The 27,724-nt window shown below is 36.8% G+C and overlaps 1 protein-coding gene across 1 annotated transcript in view; it reads right to left on the reverse strand.

Annotated features, from left to right (window-relative positions):
* Positions 1-27,724, reverse strand: part of EFL1 (elongation factor like GTPase 1) — a 135,225-nt gene that overhangs the window by 60,789 nt on the left and 46,712 nt on the right. The window contains exon 15 of the mRNA XM_057543843.1: positions 21,720-21,858. Coding sequence (XP_057399826.1) covers positions 21,720-21,858 — 139 coding nt within the window. The remainder of the gene's footprint in view (positions 1-21,719; positions 21,859-27,724) is intronic.

Genomic DNA, 27,724 nt, shown 5'->3' on the forward strand with positions numbered 1-27,724 from the left:
CTTAAGAAAAACTGACAGTTTTCTTTGCCCCCTCTTTTCTCCTTGGCTGCATCCACAGCTTTCCCTAAGCATATTACTTATTATCCACATCTCTGTAAATTATATATATTCATTGTAAAAAAGGAGAACAACAGAAGAGCTGCTAATTTCTAAGATTACTCCAAGCAGTAAAGTTTTCTTTTATAGAAAAGAAAGTTTAAAATTTCATCATTCAAATGTAGCCTATCTAAAACACCTGGAAATGATTTCAAAGTCACTAGTCTAATAGGTATTACTTCCAACCTTACCATTACTGGCCTTTGAAATATAGAAGCTAAAAGCAGACTGACAGATCAAATACTATAGATAAAAGCATTCTGAAAAGCATACAGTGCTATAAAAACATATGGTAGTAGTATTAAAAATAGATTTGGACATGAAATCCCAAACTCATTCATTTCAATGATTCCCTTAAATCTTGACAAAGGCAGAAAGTAGTGTGACTTTAATCCAGATCCAGTTCTGCATCTTACTGGGATCATTTCAGTCCAGTCAATTTTAATCAAATTACACTCCATCCATACATGATTAGAAACAAACTGAGAGGTTTTGGTCGAGTGCCACAGTTTTTCTCACAAAGCCATCATGCTCACTTTATTGGAGGACATTTGGAAATTACGTGATCAAATTTGAAAGTAACTTTTCAAGAGTTGCGTGCGGTCTTTCTGACAAGGAATAGCTTTATACTTGTGGCAGAGTTAAAATCTCTGGCTGTAACTAATTAGCTGGTGATAAAATAATCACAATGACAATGGACATGGAATACAAACCATAAAGAATCTTAGACTCTAACACATGCATGTTAACTGAATAAAATTTATGGCCTCACTCTCATCCATCCAGGAATATATGGCCAAGACACAGCCAAGAACATGGAAGAAAAGGATGGCTGAAGATACAACTAATGGGATTTTTTTAAAACATCTGTTGAGGCAAAGAAGGTTAGGCACACTGCATCTTAAACTAACAAATACAATAAAACCAGGTGCAGAAATGTAGGGAACCTACTAAAATAAATTAAATATAAGCAGATGTACCATTTTGTCCTTTAGGAATTACAAAAACTAGAATTACCCATAAATAATTATTAGTAATCATCATGCTTACTAAATAAGTGCTTTATGCTTAACTAAGTGCTTTAATAAACATTACCTTATTTGGGTTTCACAACACTATGGGCAGGAAGCCCCCACATGAATTGACAGGGGATTAACAATAGTTAATGAATTTGAAAATGTGTCAGAAGAGATTATACGCACTCATAGTGCAGTGCCTCTTGACACTGTGTGAGCAAGAGCCCAATACACATCTGCTGAACTGTACTAAACTAATAATATATTCAACAATAATTTTATAAGGCAAAGGAAAGAAGCAAAAAATGAAATGTGTGTGTGTGTGTGTGTGCGCGCACGAGTGCACGCTGTATAAAGAAAAGCTATGGAAGGATACATGCTGGTTTGCTAGCAATGATTATATCAGAGAAGCAGTTGAAGAAATGAAACTATTAATTTTTGACACTTCTATACTATTTGGATTTTTACTATAAGCATGTATTACTTTTGAAACCCAAATGAATGAAATAAAAATTAAAATGTACCAGCTAAATCTGCTAACAAAGGATGGATATAACTTTTAAAACAGAAAACAATTCAAATTGTATTTATCTTTTTAAATAAAAGAAAAAGAAAACACCGTAGGATTATGCTATGGTTTGTGATTATTGGATCCTGAAAATTGAATACTGAATTTTATGATCAAATATACTTGCTAGAGGGGAAAAAAACACAGATTCGCCAGTATTTATTGAGCACTAACCATCATATGCTAAGCAGTTACCTAATAACTTAGGACTCAGAGAATATCTGTACTCAATTTATCCACAGCCTTCCTTATTTACACCCAATTAGATCGCCTTCCAGCTTTGCAGATAAGCAACCTTACACTCTGAATATAAATTCAAAGATTACTACACTTTCTAAATATCAAAAGTTTTTAGTCATGAAAGTCTACAGCATTATTACATGTAAGCTCAGTTAAGTTGTCCATATTCTGCCTAAATTTGGAGGCACTTAGCTAGAGTAAAATTTGGCAAAGCCTTTAGAAAGACTCATTTTTTTCTGGTGTTGTCAACTGCCTATCATGATAAAGTACACGGCATATTTTGCAACTTAAATTCTAAAAAAGGACATTCTTCCCTCTTCTGGCTCATAAATGGTTAACCGTTACTAAATACACCTAGCTTTCAAATTAAGAAGCCAAACTTATTCTTTAGAAATACACATGGCCCTGGACTTCCCTGGTGGCGCAGTGGTTAAGAATCCGCCTGCCAATGCAGGGGACATGGTTTCAAGCCTTGGTCCAGGAAGATCCCACATGCCACGGAGCAACTAAGCCCGTGCGCCACAACTACTGAGCCTGTGCTCTAGAGCCCGCAAGCCTCAACTACTGAGTCCATGCGCCACAACTACTGAAGCTTGTGTGCTCTAGGGCCCACGTGCCGTAACTACTGAGCCCGTGTGCTGCAACTACTGAAGCCCGCACGCCTAGAGCCCGTGCTCCGCAACAAGAGAAGCCACTGCAATGAGAAGCCCGCATACCGCAACGAAGAGCAGCCCCCACTCGTCCCAACGAAGACCCAACGCAGCCAAAAATAAAATGTAAATAAATAAATTTATTTATTATAAATAAGTAAAAAAAGAATTCTTTAAAAAAAAAAAAAGAAATACACATGGCCCGACCAACTGGATGTGCTCACAGAAATCTCTTCTGTGAATTCCTTGTGTGGCTCTCCAACTACTTTCCCACTGGGTCTCTCCCACCTAACTTGGAGCCTACTCTCCTAACTCTAGACACATCGCTGTCGCCAACACTGCTGGTGGCCATGGTGGCTGAATTGAGCTGCTCTCTCTCTGCCTCGCGCTGGAAAACTCCTTTGCCTTCATATTTAGCAGGAGTGTCATCTTCCAGAAAGGACTTTAATTGAAAAAGAGTTTACTGAAAACTTATTTGAGAGTCTCCAGGTAACAAAACAAGATAAATGGAATCTCTTCCAAAACTGGGTTTGGTCAGTGGTGCTGTGGGACTGACTGGATCCTCAGCCCCAGCTCAATCCCAGCTCCTTTACCTGAAGGACATTATTCTCAGACGAGATGGAAATTCAGCCTTCCTTCTATCAGGCCAAACTGTTTTCTCAGATTCATTCCACAAGTATTTCTTGAGCACTCACTTAGTTCAAAGCATACTGCTGGATACTGCCAGAGATACAAGGATCAGGTACCATCCTCAAAGAACTTATAGTCTAAGTCTTAAATTGGTTGGATACACAAGTAACATTTCAGTGTTGACTCTTTTAAAGAATGATTTGAAAAACATAAAGGGCAGCCATTAATAGAATTAAAAATAGGATATGCCTTCTAAAACATAAGAGTATCTAAAAATACAGGAAAATATAGTAAAATACACACTAAAGCAGCATTAAAACCAAGCATAAAGTAAAACAATTAAGGACAAAGTATATCAGTCATAACTAGAGTGACAACAGAATTCACCATCCAAACTAGCATTTACAAAAGTGAAAGGGGGTGCTATTAATAACTTCTCCAAGACAACAGGCATAAACCAGGATGTCCTGAGCAAGCCAGGTGGTGACTTCTCCCTAGTTATAAAAATAAAGTTTGCTTTACTAAGAAAGGCGGATGGAGTTAATGGGTTCAAATGATCATCTTCCCTTCAGAATCTGAAAATCATGAAGCATACTGAAAAAAATGGAAAACAAAATAGGATACACAAAAATATTCTTTCTACAATTTTTGCAAAGAACAAAGCTACAGACTTGTTACATTTTAAAATAAATTTAAATTTGGTCAAATATTGTGAGTTTTAGAAATACTTTTATATCATTTAAAGTGAATATATACAACTTACCTATAATTACACCAGTAAACTAACATCTTCTACTTGTTTAGGTTTTTTATTTTTTAAAGGCAATTCTATATTTTAACATAGGTTTAACATACTGGGTTCAGTTATAAACTTGCCTAACCTCATAAAGGGAATTGTTTTCCAAATTTATTACCAAAAAAAAAAAACACTTCGGATATACTAGACTTATGTAGAAAATTAGACTTTTACAGGCCAAACAAATCCAGAAAACAAAGTTACTCAAAAAAATGAAGATATTTTGTAAGACCTGAAGAGACCAATGTTACATTACTTACAAACTCTTCTACAGCTATGAGATTTCAGGCTGTGAACAGCCCTAAGGTATCCCACATCTGGGCAGATTAATACGCCTACAAATGAAAGACAAACAGCCATACTTACTCACATGACACCCAGCCTACTGTCTACTCCAAGTTCTACATCTCTAAATTAATGCAGGTCCTTGGGAGAAATTAATTCCTGGTGAATACATTGACTATCAGAGGCAACAAAGAAGCAAACCAGAAGCATAGGACTGGTGGTCACGTGCTGGAAATTCAAGTTCTTAGTACTCTGGTCTTCCATTCTCCCTTTCTGATCTGTAGTCCCTCAATTTTCCCATATACAATCTAAAAGCCAAATTGCCAGCAAACTAATGAACAATTGTAATAATAGCTCCTAGAACTTCCACAGACTCTCCTTTCCTCCTGCTCAAAATTCTATTCCATCTCTGTGCTCAGAAGGTGCAACTGGGAGGGTAGCACACAGCCATGTGTCCATTCACTTACACGTGCACTGGAACATGTGTCCTAGTAAAGGGCACCCACTGTGTAACAGGTCCGGGCTCAACACCAGAGATGCCCAAAGAATGACGATCCTTGGCCCAGAAGCTTAGAGACACCAACTGAAAACACAAACAATGTAATGGAATAAATGTTCTAAGAGAAATGTATTAAAAGAGGTATAGGAACCCAAAGGAAGGAGCCAGATGTAGCCTACAGAAGGTGGGGAAGGCTTCAGAGAGGCTGCATCTGAACTGGGTCTTGAATCTGAGTTTATCAGGTAGTAAAGGGAAAAAGAACACTTGAAAAGAAGCAGCATGTGCTGAAACACAGAGGTATAAAAATCCTGATATATTCACTGTTAGTGGGAATGTAAATTGGTTCAGTCACTATGGAAAACAGTATGGATGTTCCTTAAAAAATTAAAAATAGAACTACTGTATGATCCAGCAATCCCACTTCTGGGTATACATCCAAAAGAAATGAAAACAGGATATCGAAGAGAAATCTGCACTCCCACGTTTATGGCAGCATTATTCACAATAGCCAAGATATGGAAACAACCTAAGTGTCTGTCAACAGATGAATGGATAAAGAAGTTGTCACACACACACACGGATATTATTCAGCCATGAGAAGAAGGAAATCTTGCCTTTTGCAACAGTATGAATGAACCTTAAGAGCATTACGCTTAGTCAGATACGTCAGATAGAGAAAGACAAACACTGCATGATATCACTTAAATGTAGTATATTAAAAAGCCAAACTCAGAGAAACAGAGAATAGAATGGTTACCAGGGGGAATTGGGGAGATGGTGTTTAAAGGTACAAACTTGCACCTAGCAGATAAATAAGTCCTGGAGATCTAAACCACAGCATAGTGATTACAAACAACAAGACTGTATTATAAACTTCAAAGCTGCTAAGAGGCTAGATCTTAATTGTTCCCACCATAAAAAAGAAACGATAATTATGTGACATGATAGGGGTGTTGGCTAACACTACTGTGGTAATCATATTACAATATATAAATGTAGCAAATCCACATGTGTCCACCTTAAACATAAACACTGTTAAATGTCAATTATATCTGAAAATAAAATTTTTTAAAATCCTGATGTATTCAGGAGTGGTGAGAAGTGAAGCACAGGGTTTGAGGTGGGGGGAAGCAGACAGTGAAGACTCTATGAGGTATGGATACAAAACAAGCATAGGCTCCCAGGTGTGTGACATCAGCAGTGAGGAAATATGAGGGGGATGGAGAAGGGGGGGTGTCTCACTATCTCACCTCTTTACGGTCTCTCTTTCCAAACTGGGTAAAACTGACAAAGTCTCACTGTTCACAACTTCTCTCTTCTCCCTTTTGAGAGGAGCCAAGCTATTTCTCCTCCTGTCCTTCCCAACAGTTTTCTTTTCCCCCCTTATAAAATGAAAGACCTGGGTTCTAGTTTCAACTCTCACTACCCAAGCTTAGAGGAGACCCAGTCTCTCTCTGAGTCTCAGACTTGCTTTTTATGGGAAGAAGAGACCGGACTACATGAACCATGAAACTCAGGACTCAATAAGCAGAAATGCCAAAAATCATTATAGCATATTTTCATTTTAACAATCATAGAAAGTGAGGAGAATCAGTAACAGACATATTCTAAATAATCTCAGCTACACAACGGTACAGGACACAAAATCTGCCTACTAGGGGATGGCTGGGATAGTGTGATTTGCTATGCAAGTCAAAACCACCTCACAGTTTTCTCATCTGCAAAATGAAGATAGGAAATTCACACTCAAGTTTGCAGTGAGACTTAAATAAGAAAACATAAACAAAACCAAGTCACTGGACACCTGGCATGCAATAGGTGCTAAGTAAATATTGGTTAAATCTAGTTTGATATATTATCTTTCAAGTACATTTATATATGTGCCATCTGTATTAGTATCAGTTAACAAAAAATATGCAAATACAATGACATTGGTTGTGTAAACTGTTTAGAAAGTGAAATTATTATTTTAGAAAAATTGAAGGCTTCTAATTGCATGGGAGATCAGGATATTAGTTGTATTTTATATGCTGCTTCATTGCCCACTAAGCAGCATACATTTTCATAGTAATGCTTTTTTCAACTAGAAACAACCCAAGGAGTCATAACTCAATTTCTAAGGTGACGAGGAAACCAAATGGAAAAAAATATACAATGAAACAATGCCTTTAGTATTTGGAAGAGAGGTAGGAGGGGCAGGAGAAAGAAAGAAAGGGCCAAAATAAATTTAAATTACTGCTTTGAAATCATTCTTCATGTTCAAACAGCACGCTAAACTAATTTCAATTTCTTTATCTTAATGATTCAGACATCTCAACCTCTGATAATAAAAGATGCCTGCCTGCATGTTTGCAAGACTCTGGCCTGCACAAGAGGGTATAGTTCATAGTGCCTACACAGAAGAATCCTATTTGTATTAACAAACTTCAGTCCAGCAAAGCACAAAACCTACTCAGCACTCATATGCCCTTCACGCAACAGCTTAATACTCTTTATAAATAGAAAGGCACAGGCTACAAATTTTACACAGGGGCTCCGGCGCAGAGCACAGGCTCATGCACGCGCTCACACACAGACACCCTAGTCTTTGTTCCTGTTTTCCAATATGATGAAAATCCATGGGAAAGGCTGCCCCCTTGTGTTCATCTCAGTGAGGCCGTGGGCCTTGCTAGAGCAGGAACAAACTGGCCGCAGATGCCTTTCAATATCCCCTGATGGCTTCAGAGAGCAGACTTATTAGCCCACTCGACCTCTCCCCAGAAATCTAGGCTGGTATAGATGATGATCATCACTTGGGCTTTCAGAGAAAGTGGCACTGCTTCTGAGTTGGTTCAAGTCCAAGAAAACCATTCTGGACCTCTATTAAGGCACAGCCATGTGCAGCTGGTCCTTGTACATACAAACAGGATGAGAACCGCTTTTACAACGCTCCTGGTTGTTAGAAGAGACCTTTAGAGGGATGGAATTCCTATCTGTCAAATGGCCTCTGGACCTCTGGCTTTCTGAATGACACCTAGAGAAATCCACAGATAGGAGGAAGGGCAAAGAGGATACTGAGAACAGCATAGCAACTAAAAGAGGTAGGAGAGCCCAAGATAAGAGCAATTAGGAAGGTTCCCAGAAAACCAACTAAGAGAGAAGGAAAGGCTTATCATAAGAGATCACCTGACTCAACCTTATTTTCTATGGATATGCTTTCAGGTCTGGAAGTTCCCACAAAAGTAGCCAACTTGCCAGAGGTCTCAGCTGGCATACCTAGTGCTTTTTCTCATGTAAGAGGCTACCTTATTGACTAGTATGGGATCAAAACTGTGAAGGGCCTATAAATAATTTGGAAGATTAAATTTAAGCACCCAGCATAAGAAATCTAACCTACTGGATAATATAGAACCAAACATACAGTAAGCATGAAATCCATGTATGTGAGAGAATGACTAAGCTATAAAATTAAGCAAACAAAGGTTTGTCTTTTCAGAGCAAACAACAGTTCAAAAAAGAAAAAAAAAAAAACTCCATCTTATTTTTTTTCTTTTAAGACACTCTGGATCCTGAGAAAGGAAGGCTTATCAGAGATATTGATATCCCTTCCTCTCTTCCCCAAATCCCTCCACCCCCAAATCTCAAGTGAAATGCCCAAAGAAAGGTAAAAATTAGGGAAAGGCTATGTCAACACAGGAAAAGGTCTCATCCAAATGCCAGAAAATTTGAAAAATGGAGCTAGATTAAAGGTCACCCAGGCATCCTAGAATTAATTTATGCCACAAGGAGAGCAACTGGTCTCTCCACAAATTAAAAAATAAAAGAGATCCTGGACCTCATAAATACCCCAGAGTAAGAAGGCCCAGGGCAGATGTCTTCATGTCAGGGAAGACCCTGGGGCACAAGCAGTAATTCTGGCTGCTTGCCAGCTGGCTCCATTTGAGACAGCCAGGCCTGGGGCTCACAACAAAAGAGCTTATATGAAAATGGAAAGGGCTTCTCCCCAAAACAGACTAGTATTGGTACAATTTAATGGTTTAAAATGATTTGGTATTAATAAAGTTAGGAGACCAGAACAACACAGAGCTGGGTTAAGTCGCAGCCCCTTCCTTAGCTCCCCCATCACTAGAAATGGCTTAATATGATAAGGATGTCAATCCTTCCCAAATGAACTTGTAAATTCACACACATAAAATTATTTCTTACTATAAAACATGTGTATGTATGAATGTGTGTTTATGCCTGGACAGAAGTTTGGAAAAATACACATTACACTGTATATTCTAAACACCTACAGTGAATACCCCTGGGAAGGTAGTTCACCTAGTATTTTCTATATTTACTGAGCTTTACAGTGAAAGAAGGTGATCGCAACTTACTTCTGTAAATAAAACGTCTCAACATAGATATTTAATCTACTGGAATTAAATAAAATGATCTCAAGTTCATATGGAAAAATAAATGTCCAAGAAGAGCCAAAAAAATTACTAAAATGAAAAGTGATAAAACCAGATTAAGAAAGAATGACTGAAACCATCAAAACCAAACAATACAGACTGGCAAATACATCAGAATAGAAACTAGAGCCCAGAATCAGACTACTATAGTATTTGTAGGAATCTAACAGTGACAAAAGTAGTGGTAAAACTTGGGGGTGGGGGGAAGGTTTATTTAATAAACTGTGATGGCACAACAGTTATGCATCTGGAAAAAAAAAACCTGGAATATCTGGCCTACGGGTAACCTGGTCCATGCCAGAGCTTGGCTGGGCACACGAGGGTTATGTAACATAAAACGGTCAAAGAACAACGCAAGAAAGAGTACAACAGCCAAAGTATGTGGTAGAGAATAAGAGAATTAAACAAAAAAAGAAAAAAGAAAAAAAAAAGAGGAAAAGTATCAGTGGAGCTTAAGTCCCTACAAATCACACCTCTGAGAATATGGTACAAAATAACACGTGGGGATAGACAAGCTCTCTAGGCTATGAGGCGATTGAGTTCTGCCTTCCCTTGGGAACTCCCTTAGCTCAGGAGGCTAGAAAGGGGCCTCAAATGGCGCCTGGAGGCAATTTCGGCCTTTACGAAGCCTAGAACAATGCTCTTCTCTTGACTGGACCAAGGCACACAGAAAAGAACAGAAAAAGACTCAATATCTCTGCTTCTCCAACATCAAAAAGCCTTTTTCAGCCCAGAATATGCCCTCTGAATCTCCCAGAACACCTGGGATACACTGAGTGCAGGAAGGAGCAATTCGTTTCAGTGTCTACATGAGCCAAATGAAGAATTTCCAGTGATAACGTCACCTTGCCGCCGGGACCCCGGATGATCATATCACATTAAAACATCACTATCCTGTTATCCTTAAATGAGAAATGCTCAGACCAAGCCAGGATTTTGCTCTCACCTAAGAAATTCCAGAATAATTATGATGAAAAGCAAATGTGTTCGCTTCTAAAGAAATGTTTTCCACACTCTTCCTTTTGTACCTGAGAACATTTTAAACTTTGAAGAAATAAATGATAAACCCCAAGTAGCTCTGGCTGCTCATGTGTTCTCTCACCTAAGCTCAGCGATCTTATTATTTGATTAATTCATTCATTCCTTCAACCAATATTCACTGAATGAAGTGTAGAGACTTACGAGGCCCAGTCCCCTTAAGGTATTTGCAGTCAGTCCCCTGCCCCCCAAATTAGCTTGTGTGAAGTGTTAGGATGGTATAAGCTAAGTGCCCACCACTGAAGGAGAAAGGGACTTCCTTCCCTAATAGAAGGTGTACTGGCTCTCCTCCCCACCCTATAAAACTGTAAAAAGGCCAAGTGCTTTTTAAAAGACCACCATATATTTTATTCCAGGGCAGAACCTAGTTGCTTTCAGCTTCTACTGCTCTTAATACAATTCCAGAGATCCAACTAAGGATTTACCTTACAAATGACAGCTTAAAAAAATTAATATATTTCTTTTTATTTTAAGAGAACAAATTATACTGCTATTTTGTGGTGTGCTTTATATTTATTAATCACTATATTTTCAGGATAACATTTCAGAAGAATATATAACTATTTTTATAGTTAAAACCTTCTTGCAAAAAAAAAAAAACAAAAAAATCAAATATCAAACCTTAACTCTGAATCTACCCCGAACAGCTCCTGGCTTTGTTGACCAGGCGCGTGATGCGGCCTCTCACGGAGTATCTGGGACGCCACCACCCGTCTGCTTATGTCTTCGCTTTGTGTTCAAGCTTGTATACATGCTTCTCAATAGAAAATTCTCTACCTCCTCCAACTTGCAAGCCACCGCCTTCTGCCTCAGCCACTCTTCCTCCTCTAAAACATACACTTCTGGAGTCAGGCTCCGACCCAAATGGAATGGAGTTCTAACATCCATGTTGTCAATTCAGAAGTTTCAAGAATCCACCCTTTCTGCCTTGCTTCTCCGGGAAACTGATTCCTTCTATCATCTCTACTTACCTCAAGCTTTCTCTTGAAGAGGTTACCAGAAGTTCTGATTCTTTGTTAACTCTGAATAACTAAGGATGAGAGGAAGACTCAGAGAAGTAGTTTCAGTAAGAGCCAAAGCATCTGATTTCTTCTCTACCTACATTTTTTGGAGGACATTTTTCAGACAGACTTCATAAGAACAACAGAGTACTTTCCCCAGAATGTTTATGGCAGCCAACTTGAATTTTTCAATTAGATCAAAAGAGTTATGTTTAAATAAGTGACATGCTAAATTAGAAAAGTGTTCTTTAATCTTCACAATTACGTGCTTCACTTATGATTTATTTTCTTAACAAGTGTGACAACTGGCAGTCAATTAATTAATGATAATATTTCCCATGGCAATCAATGGTAATAACCATGTTGCTTAATTAACATGTTGCCTTGTGATATTTTCTGAAACAAAATAAGAGGCATCATCCTGTTGCTTCCCATTATCCTCATCTGCAAGATGAAGTGAAAGATCACAGTAAGTACGTTGCCCAAAGCTACAAAGCTAAAGGGTTGCTCGGCTGGAATTTTAACCCAGAGTATCCTATTTCCAACCCATGTACTTCGTACCTCTCCACTCAATTCAACAGGATAAATTCTATAAAACAGCACCAATGGTGTCAAAGAAAGATATTAACATGGTCTTCCCTTCTGACTTAAAAAAAAAAAAAATTAGATGATATTTCAGGTATAAAAAAGGTAAAAAGAAAAATAAAACAGACAATATAGGCTCACTATTCACCTGACAAAAGAGAATATTTCCAATAATTTTTACCCCTCCCAATCACATCCTCTCTCAAGGGAACTACTCTGTTGAACTTCCTGTTTATCTTTTCATGTATTTTTTTTATTACATATGTATCTGCTTCTAAACAATATACAATATTTACATGTTTTTAACCTTTACATAAATGGTTGACAACTGGCTTGTTTTTAAAATGCACTATTTGTGAGACTGACCCAAGTTGATATTTATAGCGTAGTTCATTTTCATCCATGTATAATATTCTACTTTATGACTGCACCATAATTTACTTATCCATTCTTCTGTCAATGGATAATTAGGTTGTTCCCCTCCCCCCATTTTTTTGCTATCGTAATTAGTGCTATTATGAAAATTCCTGTACATGTTTCCTTGTTTGCAAGATTTAAAAGTTTCTCTAAGATATAGTCCTAAAAGTGGAATTGCTGTGTCTTGCCGTCACCTATTCTTCAAAGTGGTGTACCAATTAACAATTTACATCAACAGTTTATAAATGTTTTCACTGCTCCATCCCTACAACACAGGATACTGCCAGATTTTAAGAATTCCACCATTCTAACTGTTATAAAACAATATCTCATGATTTTAAAATACATGCATTTCTTTGATTACTTTCACATCTAATGGGTCTGCCACATTTTAGGTCATACTAGAAACATGTTTCTCCCTCCAACATCACACCTTCCTCTAAACCACATACTTCATCTTTTCTGAAAAGACCAAAAGAGATGTCGAGCCTTCTTAATTACTGCCACCACTCAAAATCCATAGTTACTGTTATCACTCAAAATCAGCTTCCTTCAAACTATCTTCATAGTCTTTGCAGAAATACCTTTCTTTTTGGAAAAATTTTTAAAAATTCTATTTAACCATTTACCCTCTCCCCCAAGACTATAATAAATATCTTCATAGCCAAATCTTTGTGTACAATATTAATTATTTCCCTCTGAATCAATCCCTAAAGGTAGCACTTTTGGGTCAAAGGATATGATTATTTTTCAAGATATAATTATCTTTAAAACTCTTGATATACAATGCCAAGTTGTACTCCAATGGATGGTATCAATTTAGGGGTATAAGAGAGTATCTTGACAGTCAGTCGTCAGCTGGATAAAACCAAATTTGGCCTTGTCAACAAGACTATTGTGTGAATCATCAAGGATTGCTTCCCAAATTTCATTTAACCATTTACGGAAGTCAAATTATTTCCCCATTCTGTCATGCATTAAAAATACTAAGAAAAGAGGTCAAAGGTCTCACCATCAGCTTCTTAAACTTGACCTCTGCTTTATCCATTACCACCTACGCTTTCAGCTTCCTATATCTGACATTTGATCTGTCAGTATCTTATGAGTTTAGCTAAATTCCAGGCTCTGGCCTCCCCAGTGCTGGCATGACAATTATACAAATAATTATTCAACTCACAAGTGTGATTCCAATATCACTTGAAATGGAATATGACTTGTAGTACGTTTACTATTATGTGTAAGTTCTAAATACAACTGCTCACTTTTTCAACTATTGTATCTGAAACAGGCTTGGTAGGGCCAAAGACAAATGGAAATGAGGAAATTGCAACAAGCCTATGAGCTGAGTTTACATGAGGTGGCTCAATGACACGTGAGCCTGCCCCCTCCCGGCCAACCAGGTCTCAGTGGTTATTTCCTCCACGTTTAGACCTGGGGCAGCTGCAAAATGTCTAACAATAGCCAATATATAGTCCCTCTATGACGGGCACTCGACTCAGGCCAATCTTATGTTTCCATGTCTGAGCAATACTCATGGACTTCCCATCTCCATGTCTTCCTAAAGCCTCACTGCAATCCCATTTATTTTAGTCAAAGTACAACCTGATGATCTGCTAGCAACTGCTCGCTATGGTTTCTCCATGCATTATCACACGCTTCAAAATCTTATTCCCTCCCAAGCCTTCTTTACTCTCACCAGCCGACCATGTTTTTTACACTGTTGAGTTGAGAGAGGTTATATTCTATATACCACTAACCATTTGAACATTTTACTGCATCCCTCATCTTTCCCCTTTCACTACCTCTTTTTCTCTCTGAAAAACAGCTATTATCAAACTCTATTATACACACACACACACACACACACACTTTCCCTCTCTCTTTGCCTTGACCCAACCACTCCTTCACACCATTAACCCGTGTCGCACCTTTCTTCAACTGAAAAACTTCAGCAAAAACTGTTTCAATTACCTCTTCCTTTATTTCCTGTGACAAGCTGGTCTCTATTTTATAAGTGCTATTTAAGAGTAAAAGAGGACTATCATATTTGGAGACGGAAGGGAAAAAAATTCCCATCACATAATCATTTGTTCTCGTATAATATCTAGAGTGGCAATAAACTTATTAATAGTCAATTCTTAGGTTATGAAGCTGTATTAGTCTATCTATTCAAAAGAAGTTACGTAGTTTTAGCCAGTTACTCCAGTGAGTGAAAATGAGGATTCAACAGACACATCTTAAAATAAGCATTTTACTAAACCATATGGTAACAATTCGATCTTAGGTAACAGACAAGAGGACTCCAGCTATCTCATAACCTGCTCAGCTGCCTTAAGGACTAAAGGGATCAACAGCTTGTCGCATTTAAGTGCAACTGCAGTACACTGGTTGAAAAGTGTTGAATTAGATAGAGTGTGTATAAAAATGTAATGATAAAAAGAATAATGCATATAAAACTAAAGAAATCCAGCCAAAGTTATAAGTAAGATTCAGGCTATAAATACTTTCATCTGAAAAAAAAAAGAAAAAAAATGAACCAACTCTTTTGAATAAAAAAGAAAGGGACAATAATAATTGATAACATTATCAAATCACAACTGACAACCAACCAGGTATAGTTGCTTTCATGGTGTTAATCAAACTTCTTAAGGGCCAGAAAATTCCTGTGTCATTTAAACTGTTTGCAAAACAAGAAGCAATGAAAATATCCCCTAATTTGTTATTTCTTCATACAGCTAGTAGAAAGCTGATATCTAAATTCCACAAATATAAAATATACAAAAAACTATAGATCAGGCAAACTTACAAATACTATAAACACTTTACAGAAAAACTACTAACAAATAGAATCCACTGCGCTATTAACATATTGAAATATACTCTTCAAATAGTTTATTCCAGGAATACAAAGCTGGTTTGATATTAGGAAACGTGTTAATGTGATTCACAATATAAGTGGGTCAAAAGAGAAAAACATGTATCACCTGAAAGATGTGGAAAACACCACGTGATAAATCTCAATATCTATCCACATTTAAAAAATTAACCTAGTAAACAGAAACAGGAGGATACTTTATTTTAATTGTAAAGACTATCCAGATCAAATCTCATAGAAACACTAAAATGTTTACAGGAATTCCTATACTATAAAAGGAATAAGACACCACTCTTAAGCACTGTTCTAAGGGTTACAGCAAACATACTTAAACACAAGGGAAAAAGCTATAAATATTGTGAGAAGAGATTATCTCCAAGAGAAAAACATACAAGTTACAAAACAGTAGAGAAAGTGTGATTTTTTTTAAATTAAAAACATACTACTGAACTGTACACTTAAAAATGGTTAAGAAGGTAAATGTTGTGTCATTACATTTTTATCACAATTTAAAAATATATATATACACACACAGATTAAAAATAAAAAAAAAAGACTGGTGGTTATCCCTATGGTAAGAGATAATTCTTATTTAGCTTCCCTGAACTTTTCAAATATATCTCTATCATGACCCACATTATACTGAAAACCATCTTTTAAAAAGAACTTCTAAAAAAAAAATAACCCTTAGAATTCACATATAAGCCTTATGACCTCAAAATAAAAAAGACAAACTTATATAGTGAAGAAATAAAGAAAATACAAACATAGAATTGATCATGAGAAAGACAGTCTACCAGATTGAAAGAATCAAACTTTTTATGTGCCCTGCCAAGATGATTTACAAGTGAACTATTTCAAAACTTTCAAAGAAATGATGATTATCACATTCTATAGAAATGTCTCTAGAATAACAAGGTCCAAAATGGTAGCCACTAGCAACATGTGGTTACTGAGCACTTGACATGTGACTAGTGTATCTGATGAAGTAAACTTTTTTAATGTTATCCGATTCTAATCTATTTAAATAATGGCATATGGCTAATGGCTACCAACTGGACAGTGCAGCTCTAGAGGGTAGAAAAGATGGACGCTTCCCATTTTGGAACTACCATAACACCAAGAAAATAATGTCAATTTTATTAATAATACAAGAAAAGTCTGGATGAAATACTAGAAAATTGAATCTAACAGTGCATGGAGAAAATATGAAAATGCTCAAGTACTGTTTTTTCTAGAAACACAAGGACATCTTAATAACCAGGAAATAAATATAATTCATGATATCAATTATAGCAAGGAGAAAAGCTCTATAACCTTGTCTTCAGAGGCTGAGAATGTATCAATAAAAATTAAGTATCTATTCCTGATTTTTAAAAAAAACCCAAAACTTTCCTAGCATGATTAAGAGATATGAATCAATAGGCATCAGCAAACCTGAAACTAAAATACTAGGAATAGCTTCATTAAAGTCAGGAAGGAACAAGACAGAACAGCAGCTATAACTATTATTTATCATACTTTTATAGGCAATAAAAATAAAAAGAAATAAGACACATAACTCTTAGGAAACAGGAGAACAAATTCATTATCATCTGCAAAGAAAACTTACTAAAATCAGTTGGAACTATTAATACTAAGAAATGACTAGTAAGGCTGCTGGTTATTTACTGATTAAAACAGAGTCTTTCCAAGTGGAAATGTTGATAGTAAGGCATATTTAAAAGAAATTCACTAGTAAGTGAATTTAAAGTATTACAAATGTACTACAAAGGCTTAAGAGTCACCAACTGCTGAGCCTTCCCTTGAAATAATCAAATCAAACCTGCTAGTAAAACCCTTCAATGGCTTCTGCCTCGTCAGTCACCCCACATGACTAAGGAGAACACATACACTCCCTCTCTCCATTTAATCCACACTGATTTCCTATCAACCCAGCAACCAACCACGGCAAAACTAAAACCATTTCAGGAAAAGGCTAATTAATATTTATTATTTTCTTCATGTTGCAAAAAGAGGAATATCATGTTTCCTCTTAGAATATGTCCCTGAAATTTTTAAAGATTTAACCATATGGAAGAGATCTAGAAGTGTGTAAGAAAAGGCTAAAGATTTGGAATCCTAATTCAATTTCCCCTCACATTTTAATAGGCGCCTGTAGCAAACATTTATTTTTAGAGAAATTCTCAGTAGAGAATTGAACAAAAGACTATTGTGTGTTCAACACAGTAAGGTTTCTCTGGTCCCATCTATACCAACTTTTCAAACATCAGGTTGGAATTAAATGATTTTAAACTTTAAATTGACTATTTCCAGACCATAAAATCTAACCACACTTAGTCGGTGTAAGTATTCCAAGTGAGTTATAGCTGAGTTCAAGTGTGAAATATGCATTTTTCAAGTACCAATAAAGGAACTTTCCTTTAGACTTTACACTGACTTGTTCAAGAATGCCATATAATGTTTTCATTTCCCTCCCCAACAAAAATTTTCATCTGCACCTGATAAATCTGACTTGGTATCGTTTCTGATGAAAAGCATATGGGTATCGGTCATATCACTCTACTATTTTCTTATTAAAATGAGAATTGTAACTTTTTCTGTAAGTTAGGAAGAGTGAAAAAGAAGTTTACAGGCCTGCCTGATCACTATGAACATCGCTATGTCTTAATTTGCAATATGTGTCCTACCACGGGCCTGCTAAAATACAAAAGGAAACAAGAAATTATCTATGATTAGTGGTGTGGTCATCTTAAAACATGTCCACAAATTCCTTGACATATCTCCCAGCAAAGGTGGAGTTAGTTCCCTCTCTTTGAGTATGGACCCGTCTTAGCGACTCTCACTTCTTAATAAAGAGAAGGTGGCGGAAATGAGACTGAAGGCTTTAGAGGCGGGTCATAAAAGTTGATACAGCTCCCTCCTGGCTCTCCCTATTGGGATGCTCACCTGCAGAACCCAGCCACCATGCTGTGAGGAAGCCAGGCGGCCACATGCTCCAGCCCCAGTTCCACTTCCAGAAAAGGTCCCAGCCGACAACCAGCATCAAACAGCAGACAAGTGAGTGAAAAGAGCCTTCACATAACTGTAGCACCCAGGCTTTGAGCACTTCAACTGACACCATGTGGCACAGAGACAAGCTGTCCCACCAAACCATGTCCAAATTGCAGATTCATGAAAAATTTACAAGTGCCTTTGTTTTAAGCCACTAGGCTTTGGGTGGTTTATTATGCAGTAACAGATAACTGGAACACGTAGATTAATTCAACCACATTCAGCCACTCAACTTATTCTTTCCATTCACCCCCTGCCCACCCCCTGCCACAGGAAGACAAACCTGTTTTAAGTAAACAACAACAGTGCTGACATAGAAACCTGATAGCTAGAATCCCAGCATTTGTTACCCTTGCTGGCAATTAGCTTTCTCTTGTTCTGTTTGCTTCTCACCTCTTAACATACCAGAATTCTTGGCCTTTTCCTCTGTCCTGCCTTAAACTTACTCCTAGCTTTGAAAGGTTGCTTTTATTAAACATCTGGCTTATGAAACTGCTACTACTGCTACATATGCTCCAGTTTTTTAATCAATAAACAAGTGAAATTTGCCTTACAAAAGGTAATTCTGACTCTCAGGCTAGTAACTAGTTCAACATGTTCTGACAGAGCCACTGAAATGGGTTCTCAACCCAACCAAGTAACCATATCAAAAATGTACTGTTCCTTCTAAGGAATACTAGGAAGGGAAATATCCTAATAACTAAAATAAGATTTTTCTCTAAAAAACACAAACCTGAAAAGTTAAAGTCTGAGGGAACCTTGGAGATAATCTAGTTCAGGACTTTTTTCAACCAGTGGTATACTGACATAATCCAGGGAAGATTTTCATGACAAAAGTATTAAGAATTTGTATCTTACTCCATCCTCACTGAAATGTCAACCTGCCATAATATAATGGCAATTTTAAACTTAAATTCTGTTTGTACTTTATTTTTACATTTGTATGCATGTATTTTATAAACAAGACGTACAAAATATAATTTTGTTTATATTTTACAGCTACAGCAATAAAATGTATCCATACAATGCTATTTAATGTTCTGTCCTTAAAGTTTAGAATGTATGATAAATATAACACAAGAAGCCCTGGGAGTCCATAAATAGTCTTTGCAGAAAAAGAAATTAAAGTAGCTGTTCTATTTTTACTATAAGAAATGTTGGTAAAAATTTCTCTAGTCCAAATCATGTGGCAAAACTGAGGATCAGAAAGGTTATACAGTTGGCCTGAGGCCATATAACTAGTTAGTGGCAAAACTATGACCAGAATTTTGGTATACTCCTGTTCTCTAGTCAGGCATGAGGCTCCATTAGATTTGGATTAATAGAAGGAAAACAATTACTGTCTGCTTCAATTCAGAAGGTAAGTCAAAGTGGTTGGCTGGATTCCAACCCCTTCAATGCTACATTTATAATCATTCTGGAAGACTATCTTCCTCCTTAATGTAAAGAAACAGAACCTTAATGAAGGGGCCTCAGGCAACACCAGGGCAATGTGGAGGAAATGTGGCTGACAGTGTGGACTGGCTATTCAAAAGCCATTCACAACCCCAATATCCCTTGCCTTAATTGTAGAGACTATAAGAGACTCAATCCTTGGCCTCCACTGCAGCTAGGGGTGATGACATGACAAAATTACAAAGAAATGAGGATATATACATCAGTCACTAACAGGGCATTTCTTCCCAAATAAAAACATCAGTGCTATGAGAAGGCCTTTGGCCCTTGTGCCCTCTTCCTGCCAGGAATGTCGATGTGATTCCTGGAGATGCAGGAGACATCTTGGTTCCATGGGGACAAAAGCACATCCTGAGGATTGCAAACAGGCAAAGAGAAGGAACCTGGCTCCCTGATGACATAGGAGAACCATCCCACCAGCCCTCAACTCTCTGTCCTCTATCTTAAACTTCCTACTGAGTGAAGTTTAAGACTATGCAGTTGGTTTTTTGATTACCTGCAGCTAAATACAATCCTAATTCTTAAACGAAATAAATCTGGCTTTTCTCCCTAATCCATTTTGTCCCAAAGTTGGGTGTCCAACTATCTTATTTTTTTATCACTGAATTTGGTAAATGAATGTTTAATCACCTCCACCACCCTAGCTCGTACCAACACCCCAAAATGTTTTAAAAGATCAGTAAAAGAGAATGAGGCATGTCTCTTTTCTCCAAGACAAAGACAGTTTTAACTTGTAGTAGGTCTCCTGTAGCAGATGGCAGAGTTAAGGGCTGCCTTAGGAGGCAGATGAAAGAGAGATGGTTTCCCTACTTATAACCCAGCTGACCTCAGTCCTGAACAGCATATGGAAATCTAGAAACAGAAAGAAGGAAACCAGAACTATTGCATGTCAAGTTCCTAACCTCTACTGGGGAAAGAGCACAAACAATGAGCCTTAACTGGAGGGGATACTATAAAAACCATTCACTCAACCCTTTATTCAATACCTTTTCTTTCACTTGAACATTGTGTTAAGAGATCTTCGACCTCATCTTCCATTTAAGAAACAAAATTAATCGAATCAAGAGAAATACAGTAATCCCAAGGAAGGCTTATAAACAAAAATAGGGTGTTTTCTGTTCATCTTCCCATGTCCTTCCTGATAAAATATTTTGCTGGCTACGGAAGCTCGTAAAGTTATATCAATTGTTAAGGTTCAATAGCATTTTCCAAAGGGGTGAAAAGAATGGGTAACACTGATGAGAAGCTAGGAATTCTACTAATTTCATACCAAAAAAACAAAACAACAACAAAAAAGGAATGAAAAAGTTTTAAAAAGAATGTATCCCAGCAAGGGAGCATCAAAATGCTTTGGCATATTTCCCGGACTAAAGTGGACAAAATCCAGCTGTTCTGGACCAGTAGTCTAGATCATTTCTCTAAAACATAAAAAGAATCCCCAGCCCAAGCAATCACCCAATAAATAGCTCTATAGCTGACAAGGACCCTAAGGGTTCAGAATGGGATACAACATTCCACAACACACTCAGGTTCCTGTGATGATCCAAGGGAAATTCCTTAAGCTAAGTCTTTAGGATTGCACTAAGGACCTTAAAATGTGAATTCTGCACACAAAGAGCAGAAGCCAAGCAAGTAATAAACATTATGGAGATAAGGAGCAGTATTTATGGATATATAATATAAAGCAACATTCAATGGATAAAAAATATTGCGAGAAAATAGACCTTTACATCAGAATAGTTTCCGATAATTTAGAACCAGAAGTGTCTTATTCATCTAGACTGACTTTAATGTGAGCAGGAATTCTCCTTCTTGCTCCCAAACAAATGGAACTCCAGCTTAGGATAGCGCATTCACAGATTACTTTTTTTTTAAAGTAGAACTACCACAATTTACAGCAAGCTATGGCTGTACATGCTAATTACTCAAATGCACTAAGTTAAAGCCTAAGGACACCAGACAAAAATAAACAAACCAAAAATGAGATCAAAGTCATTTCCTTTGAAGACTTCACTTAGTTTGTGTGACAGGTAATCTCTCAGAATGGACTACAGATATAATACATAACACCACCCTACCTAGCACATTTCCTGGAGGTACCTTCTCTAGATCTTCCAGTTCCCTTCCCATCAGAAGATACAGGTTTTCCAGGGTACAGCATGCCATGTGGGGGACTGGGGGAAGGTCATCTAATGGAGCTGAGAAGCCTAATGGCACCTAGACAAAAAAATAAAATAAATAAATAAAGGAAGATAAGTTAGAAGGCATCAAATGAAAAGATTAGTTAATACCTACAAAGTTACTTTTATTCAAAAGTAAGATATAGTGCAGTCATATTTCATGTACCTGAAACGGCATGATACAAAAATAAGTCTCAGTTTATGAATAAATTCTGAAATAGTGAAACCTCTCAAATATTCAAAAATTGTCAAGAATTCCACATAACCATAAGCTTTATGGCTAAGTAATATAAATTCTGTTGTGACCTGGTAGCACCACATTAACTAACAAACAAAAATCCCCATAGCCCTTTGCTAGTATTTACATGAACCATGTCATATACCAGTTCTGGTGACCACTATGCTATTATTTCAACACTCATTATTACTATTATCACTTAAAATTGTAATAATATTATTATAATGCCATGTCAATTATAATCTTATTATAATGTCCTTTAAGCATTCAACAAGGGCTGGTGCTAATGCTGAGTAAGACATAAAAATGAGTAACTTTGGAAGAGCAGTTAGACGTAATAAACATGCCATGTAATGGCCAAACAACTGCTATTGATATCATATGCTACACTGTTCATCTGGAAGAGAGCATGCTGTGAAATATTAGGGACTCATGAGAAGACACAGCACACTCACATGCAAAGATATACTACAGGGATAAGAGATTTATGAACTCCCCCTACATCATATTTATTCTTATGGAGATACTGTCTCAAATTATTCAAGACATTGTCTCGAATAATTCAGTGATCGCCATATAAATGCAAGTGCCCTGAAAGCATTTCAACCAAGGAACCAACTTATCTTTGATACCGAAAGGCCCAAGGCACTGTGCCTGTGCTGTGAGGAGAATAAAACGTCCAAGACATAACATATACAAAGATAATTACCATTGCAAACCTAGAGTGAGTGACAAAAAAGCAGTACAGGCAAGTAAATTCATAAAATCTCAGAGGAGGGAGAAGATAATGTGTTAGGGTAGACGTGGAAACTTCATGAAAATGATGACCTTTCAGGCACCTGATACATTTAAATGTACATGTTCTGACTCAGTGACAACTCTGTAGGGGAGCTCTAAAGATAGGGTGGAAGAAATTTAAAATATAAGGATCAAATTGGAAGAAACAGAATTATGCAGACAGTATGATCATTCACTTAAAGCAAACTACAGATAAATTATAATTACTAAGACAATTTAGCAAGATGGCCACAGACCAATATACAAAACTTAATTAACTGTATGTCTATAAATCAGCAATAGAAAATATATATATTTTTAGAACAGTAACTTTTACAATATCAACAAAATATAAGAGAGCTAGGAATTAGTAACAAAAATGATTAAAGATTTTTACAGAGAAAATGATAAAACTTTAATAAAAAACATTTTAAATGACCTAAATAAGTGAAGAGCTATACCTAATACATTCATGGATAGAAAGATTCAGCATTGCAAAAAGTTGACTAGTGCCATACATGTACCGATTTAAATCAATACCAAAGTCTCCACAGGACTTTTCATGGAACCTGACAAGATGACTGTAAAGTTTATAGAGAAGAGTAGAGAGTTAGGAATAAATGAGATACAAAGAAAAACAAGGTAGAGGAATTTGGCCTTTTAGATGTCAAAACATGTAGAAAAGACGACAACACTGAATAGGGACAGTGACAGACAAACAGAAAAAATGAAGTCTAACAGTCCAGAAACAGACCAATGTACATGTGAAATTTTATTTATTACAGAATTGACAAAGCAGATTAGTGGGTAAAGATAGGATTATTCAATTAATGATGTTGGAACAACTGGTTATTTGTATGCAGACAAAAATCAAATTGGATCCCTTCTTCATACCACATATAATACAAACACTAACTTAAACATTTAAACATGAAAGGCAAAACATTAAACTTTAGAAGAAAACAGAAAATTTTGTGTCTTCAGTGTAGTCATAATTTTAAATTTCTTAAACAAGTTACAAAAAATAACACCCATAATGGGAAAGACTGATGAATTCAACTACATTAAAATTAAGAACTACTGTCCACTGAAAGACACTAAATAAGAAGTGTGACAAGTCCCAAACTGACGAAGGAATTTGCAAAACTTAAAAATGACAAGGAATTAGTATCCAGAATACACAAAAGAATATACAAACTTAATATCCAGAATATATAAAAATCAATATTAAAAAGTATATATTGTACAATAGAAAATTATGCAAAAGACCCAAAGAGATATCTTCATAAGAGAAAACAAGAATGACCAATAAACATGTTAAAAGAGTAATAAGGAAAATGTAAATTAAAACCATAACAAAACACCATATCATACCCATTTGATTAGCAAAAATTAAAAGCCTGACAATACCAAATTTTGGTGAGGACGTGGAATAACTGGCACTGTTAAACCCTGCTGCTGGGAGTGTAGGTCAGAACTACTTTGGAAGACAATTCGGAATTATCCAGTTAAGCTGAAGATACACACAGGCAATTCCACTATGGGCATATTACCTTGAATTTTTTGCAAATATGCACAAGGAAGATGTACAAAAATATTCAATGTAGCATTGTTTCGATTAGCACAAAATGAAAGCAGCCCAAATACATATTGAAAGGAAAATGGATAAATAAAATATTTCTATAATGAAATATAATACAGCAGTGAACAATAAATGAACTACAGGAATAAGCATCAACATAAATTTACCTCACAATGTTAAGTTAAAAAGCAAACTGGAGAGTAACTACAGTAAGATTCCATTTAAACAAAGTACACAAACAGGATATTCTTTAGTGATGCACACATAGGTTGTAAAATTATAGGGAAAAGCAAGACAAGGATGGAGCAGACAGACTAAAGGCAGTCCTCCTATGATCCCTGCCTCCTGGTGTTCACCTCCTGTGCAATCCCTTCCCCCTCAGTGTGAGTGGGGCCTGTGACTTGCTTCTCACCAAGGGAATATGGCAAAGGTGATGGGATGTCACTCCCACGATGACCTCATGTCACACAAGACTCTGTCTTGCTAGTAAATTCACTGTACAGTCTCCTCTTGGGCCTGATGAAGTAAGCATCCAGGCTGGGAAAGTCCACATGACAGGAAACTGCAGGCAGCCTCTAGGAGCTGACAGCAGCCAAAAGAATCTGGGGCCCTCAGTCTCACAGTTACAAGGATGTGAATTCTGCCAACAACCTAAGGAAGTCTGGAAGCAGATACTTCCCCAGCTGAGCCTCCAGATGAGAATACAACTCAGTCAACATTCTCATTGCAGCTTTGTGAGACCCTAAGCAGGACTAGATAAGCTGCGCTCAGACTCCTAACCCACAGAAGCTGTGAGAAGAGAGAGCAGAAGCAAGAGAACTACAATTCTGCAGCCTGTGGAAGGAAAACCATATTCACAGAAAGACAGACAAAATGAAAAGGCAGAGAACTTTGTACCAGATGAAGGAACAAGATAAAACCCCAGAAAAGCAACTAAATGAAGTGGAGATAGGCAACCTTCCAGAAAAAGAATTCAGAATAATGATAGTGAAAATGATCTAGGACCTCAGAAAAAGAATGGAGGCAAAGATCAAGAAGATTCAAGAAATGTTTAACAAAGACCTAGAAGAATTAAAGAACAAACAGAGATGAACAATACAATAACTGAAATGAAAATTACACTAGAAGGAATCAATAGCAGAATAACTGAGGCAGAAGAACAGATAAGTGACCTGGAAGACAGAATGGTGGAATTCACTGCTGTGGAACAGAATGAAGGAAAAACAATGAAAAGAACTGAAGACAGCCTAAGAGACCTCTGGGACAACATTAAATGGAACAACATTCGCATTATAAGGGTCCCAGAAGGAGAAGAGAGAGAGAAAGAACCCGAGAAAATATCTGAAGAGATTATAGTCGAAAACTTCCCTAACATGGGAGAGGAAATAGCCACCCAAGTCCAGGGAGCGCAGAGACTCCCAGGCAGGATAAACCCAAGGAGAAACACGCCAAGACACATAGTAATCAAACTGGCAAAAATTAAACACAAAGAAAAATTATTGAAAGCAACAAGAGAAAAATGACAAATAGCATACAAGGGAACTCCGTAAGGTTAACACCTGATTTCTCAGCAGAAACTCTACGAGTCAGAAGGCAATGCCATGATATATTTAAAGTGACGAAAGAGAAGAACCTACAACCAAGATTACTCTACCCAGCAAGGATCTCATTCAGATTCGATGGAGAAACCAAAAGCTTTACAGACAAGCAAAAGCTAAGAGAATTCAGCACCACCAAACCAGCTCTACAACAAATGCTAAAGGAACTTCTCTACGTGGGAAACACAAGAGAAGAAAACGACCTACAAACACAAACCCATAATAATTAAGAAAATGGTCATAGGAACATACATATCGATGATTACTTTAAACGTGAATGGATTAAATGCTCCAACCAAAAGACACAGGCTTGTTGAATGGATACAAAAACAAGACCCATATATATACTGTCTACGAGCGACCCACTTCAGACCTAGGGACACATACAGACTGAAAGTGAGGGGATGGAAAAAGATATTCCATGCAAATGGAAATCAAAAGAAAGCCAGAGTAGCAATACTCACATCAGATAAAATAGACTTGAAAATAAAGAATGTTACAAGAAACGAGGAAGGACACTATGTAATGATCAAGGGATCAATCCAAGAAGAAGATATAACAATTATAAATATATATGCACCCAACATAGGAGCACCTCAATACATAAGGCAACTGCTAACAGCTATAAAAGAGGAAACCAACAGTAACATAATAGTGGGGGACTTTAAGACCTCACTTACACCAATGGACAGATCATCCAAACGGGAAATTAATAAGGAAACACAAGCTTTAAATGACACAACAGACCAGGTAGATTTAATTGATATTTACAGGATGTTCCATCCAAAAACAGCAGATTACACTTTCTTCTCAAGTGCACACGGAACAATCTCCAGGATATATCACATCTTGGGTCACAAATCAAGCCTCAATAAATTTAAGAAAATTGAGATAATATCAAGCATCTTTTCTGACCACAACACTATGAGATTAGAAATCAATTACAGAGAAAAAAACGTAAAAAACACAAACACATGGAGGCTAAACAATACGTTACTAAATAACCAAGAGATCACTGAAGAAATCAAAGAGGAAATCAGAAAATACCTAGAGACAAATGACAATGAAAACACGACGATCCAAAACCTATGGGATGCAGCAAAAGCAGTTCTAAGAGGGAAGTTTACAGCAATACAAGCCTACCTCAAGAAACAAGAAAAATCTCAAATAAACAATCTAAACTTACACCTAAAGGAACTAGAGAAAGAAGAACAAACAAAACCCAAAGTTAGTAGGAGGAAAGAAATCATAAAGATCGGAGCAGAGATAAATGAAATAGAAACAAAGAAAACAATAGCAAAGATCAATAAAACTAAAAGCTGGTTCTTTGAGAAGATAAACAAAATTGATAAACCCTTAGCCAGACTCATCAAGAAAAAGAGGGAGAGGACTCAAATCAATAAAGTTAGAAATGAAAAAGGAGAAGTTACAACGGACACCGCAGAAATACAAAGCATCCTAAGAGACTACCACAAGCAACTCTATGCCTATAAAATGGACAACCTGGAAAAAATGGACAAATTCTTAGAAAGGTATAACCTTCCAAGACTGAACCAGGAAGAAACAGAAAATATGAACAGACCAATCACAAGTAATGAAATTGAACCTGTGATTAAAAATCTTCCAACAAACAAAAGCCCAGGACCAGATGGTTTCACAGGTGAATTCTATCAAACATTTAGAGAAGAGCTAACACCCATCCTTCTCC

Source organism: Balaenoptera acutorostrata, chromosome 3, assembly GCF_949987535.1.
Source record: "Balaenoptera acutorostrata chromosome 3, mBalAcu1.1, whole genome shotgun sequence".
Taxonomy (NCBI): domain Eukaryota; kingdom Metazoa; phylum Chordata; class Mammalia; order Artiodactyla; family Balaenopteridae; genus Balaenoptera; species Balaenoptera acutorostrata.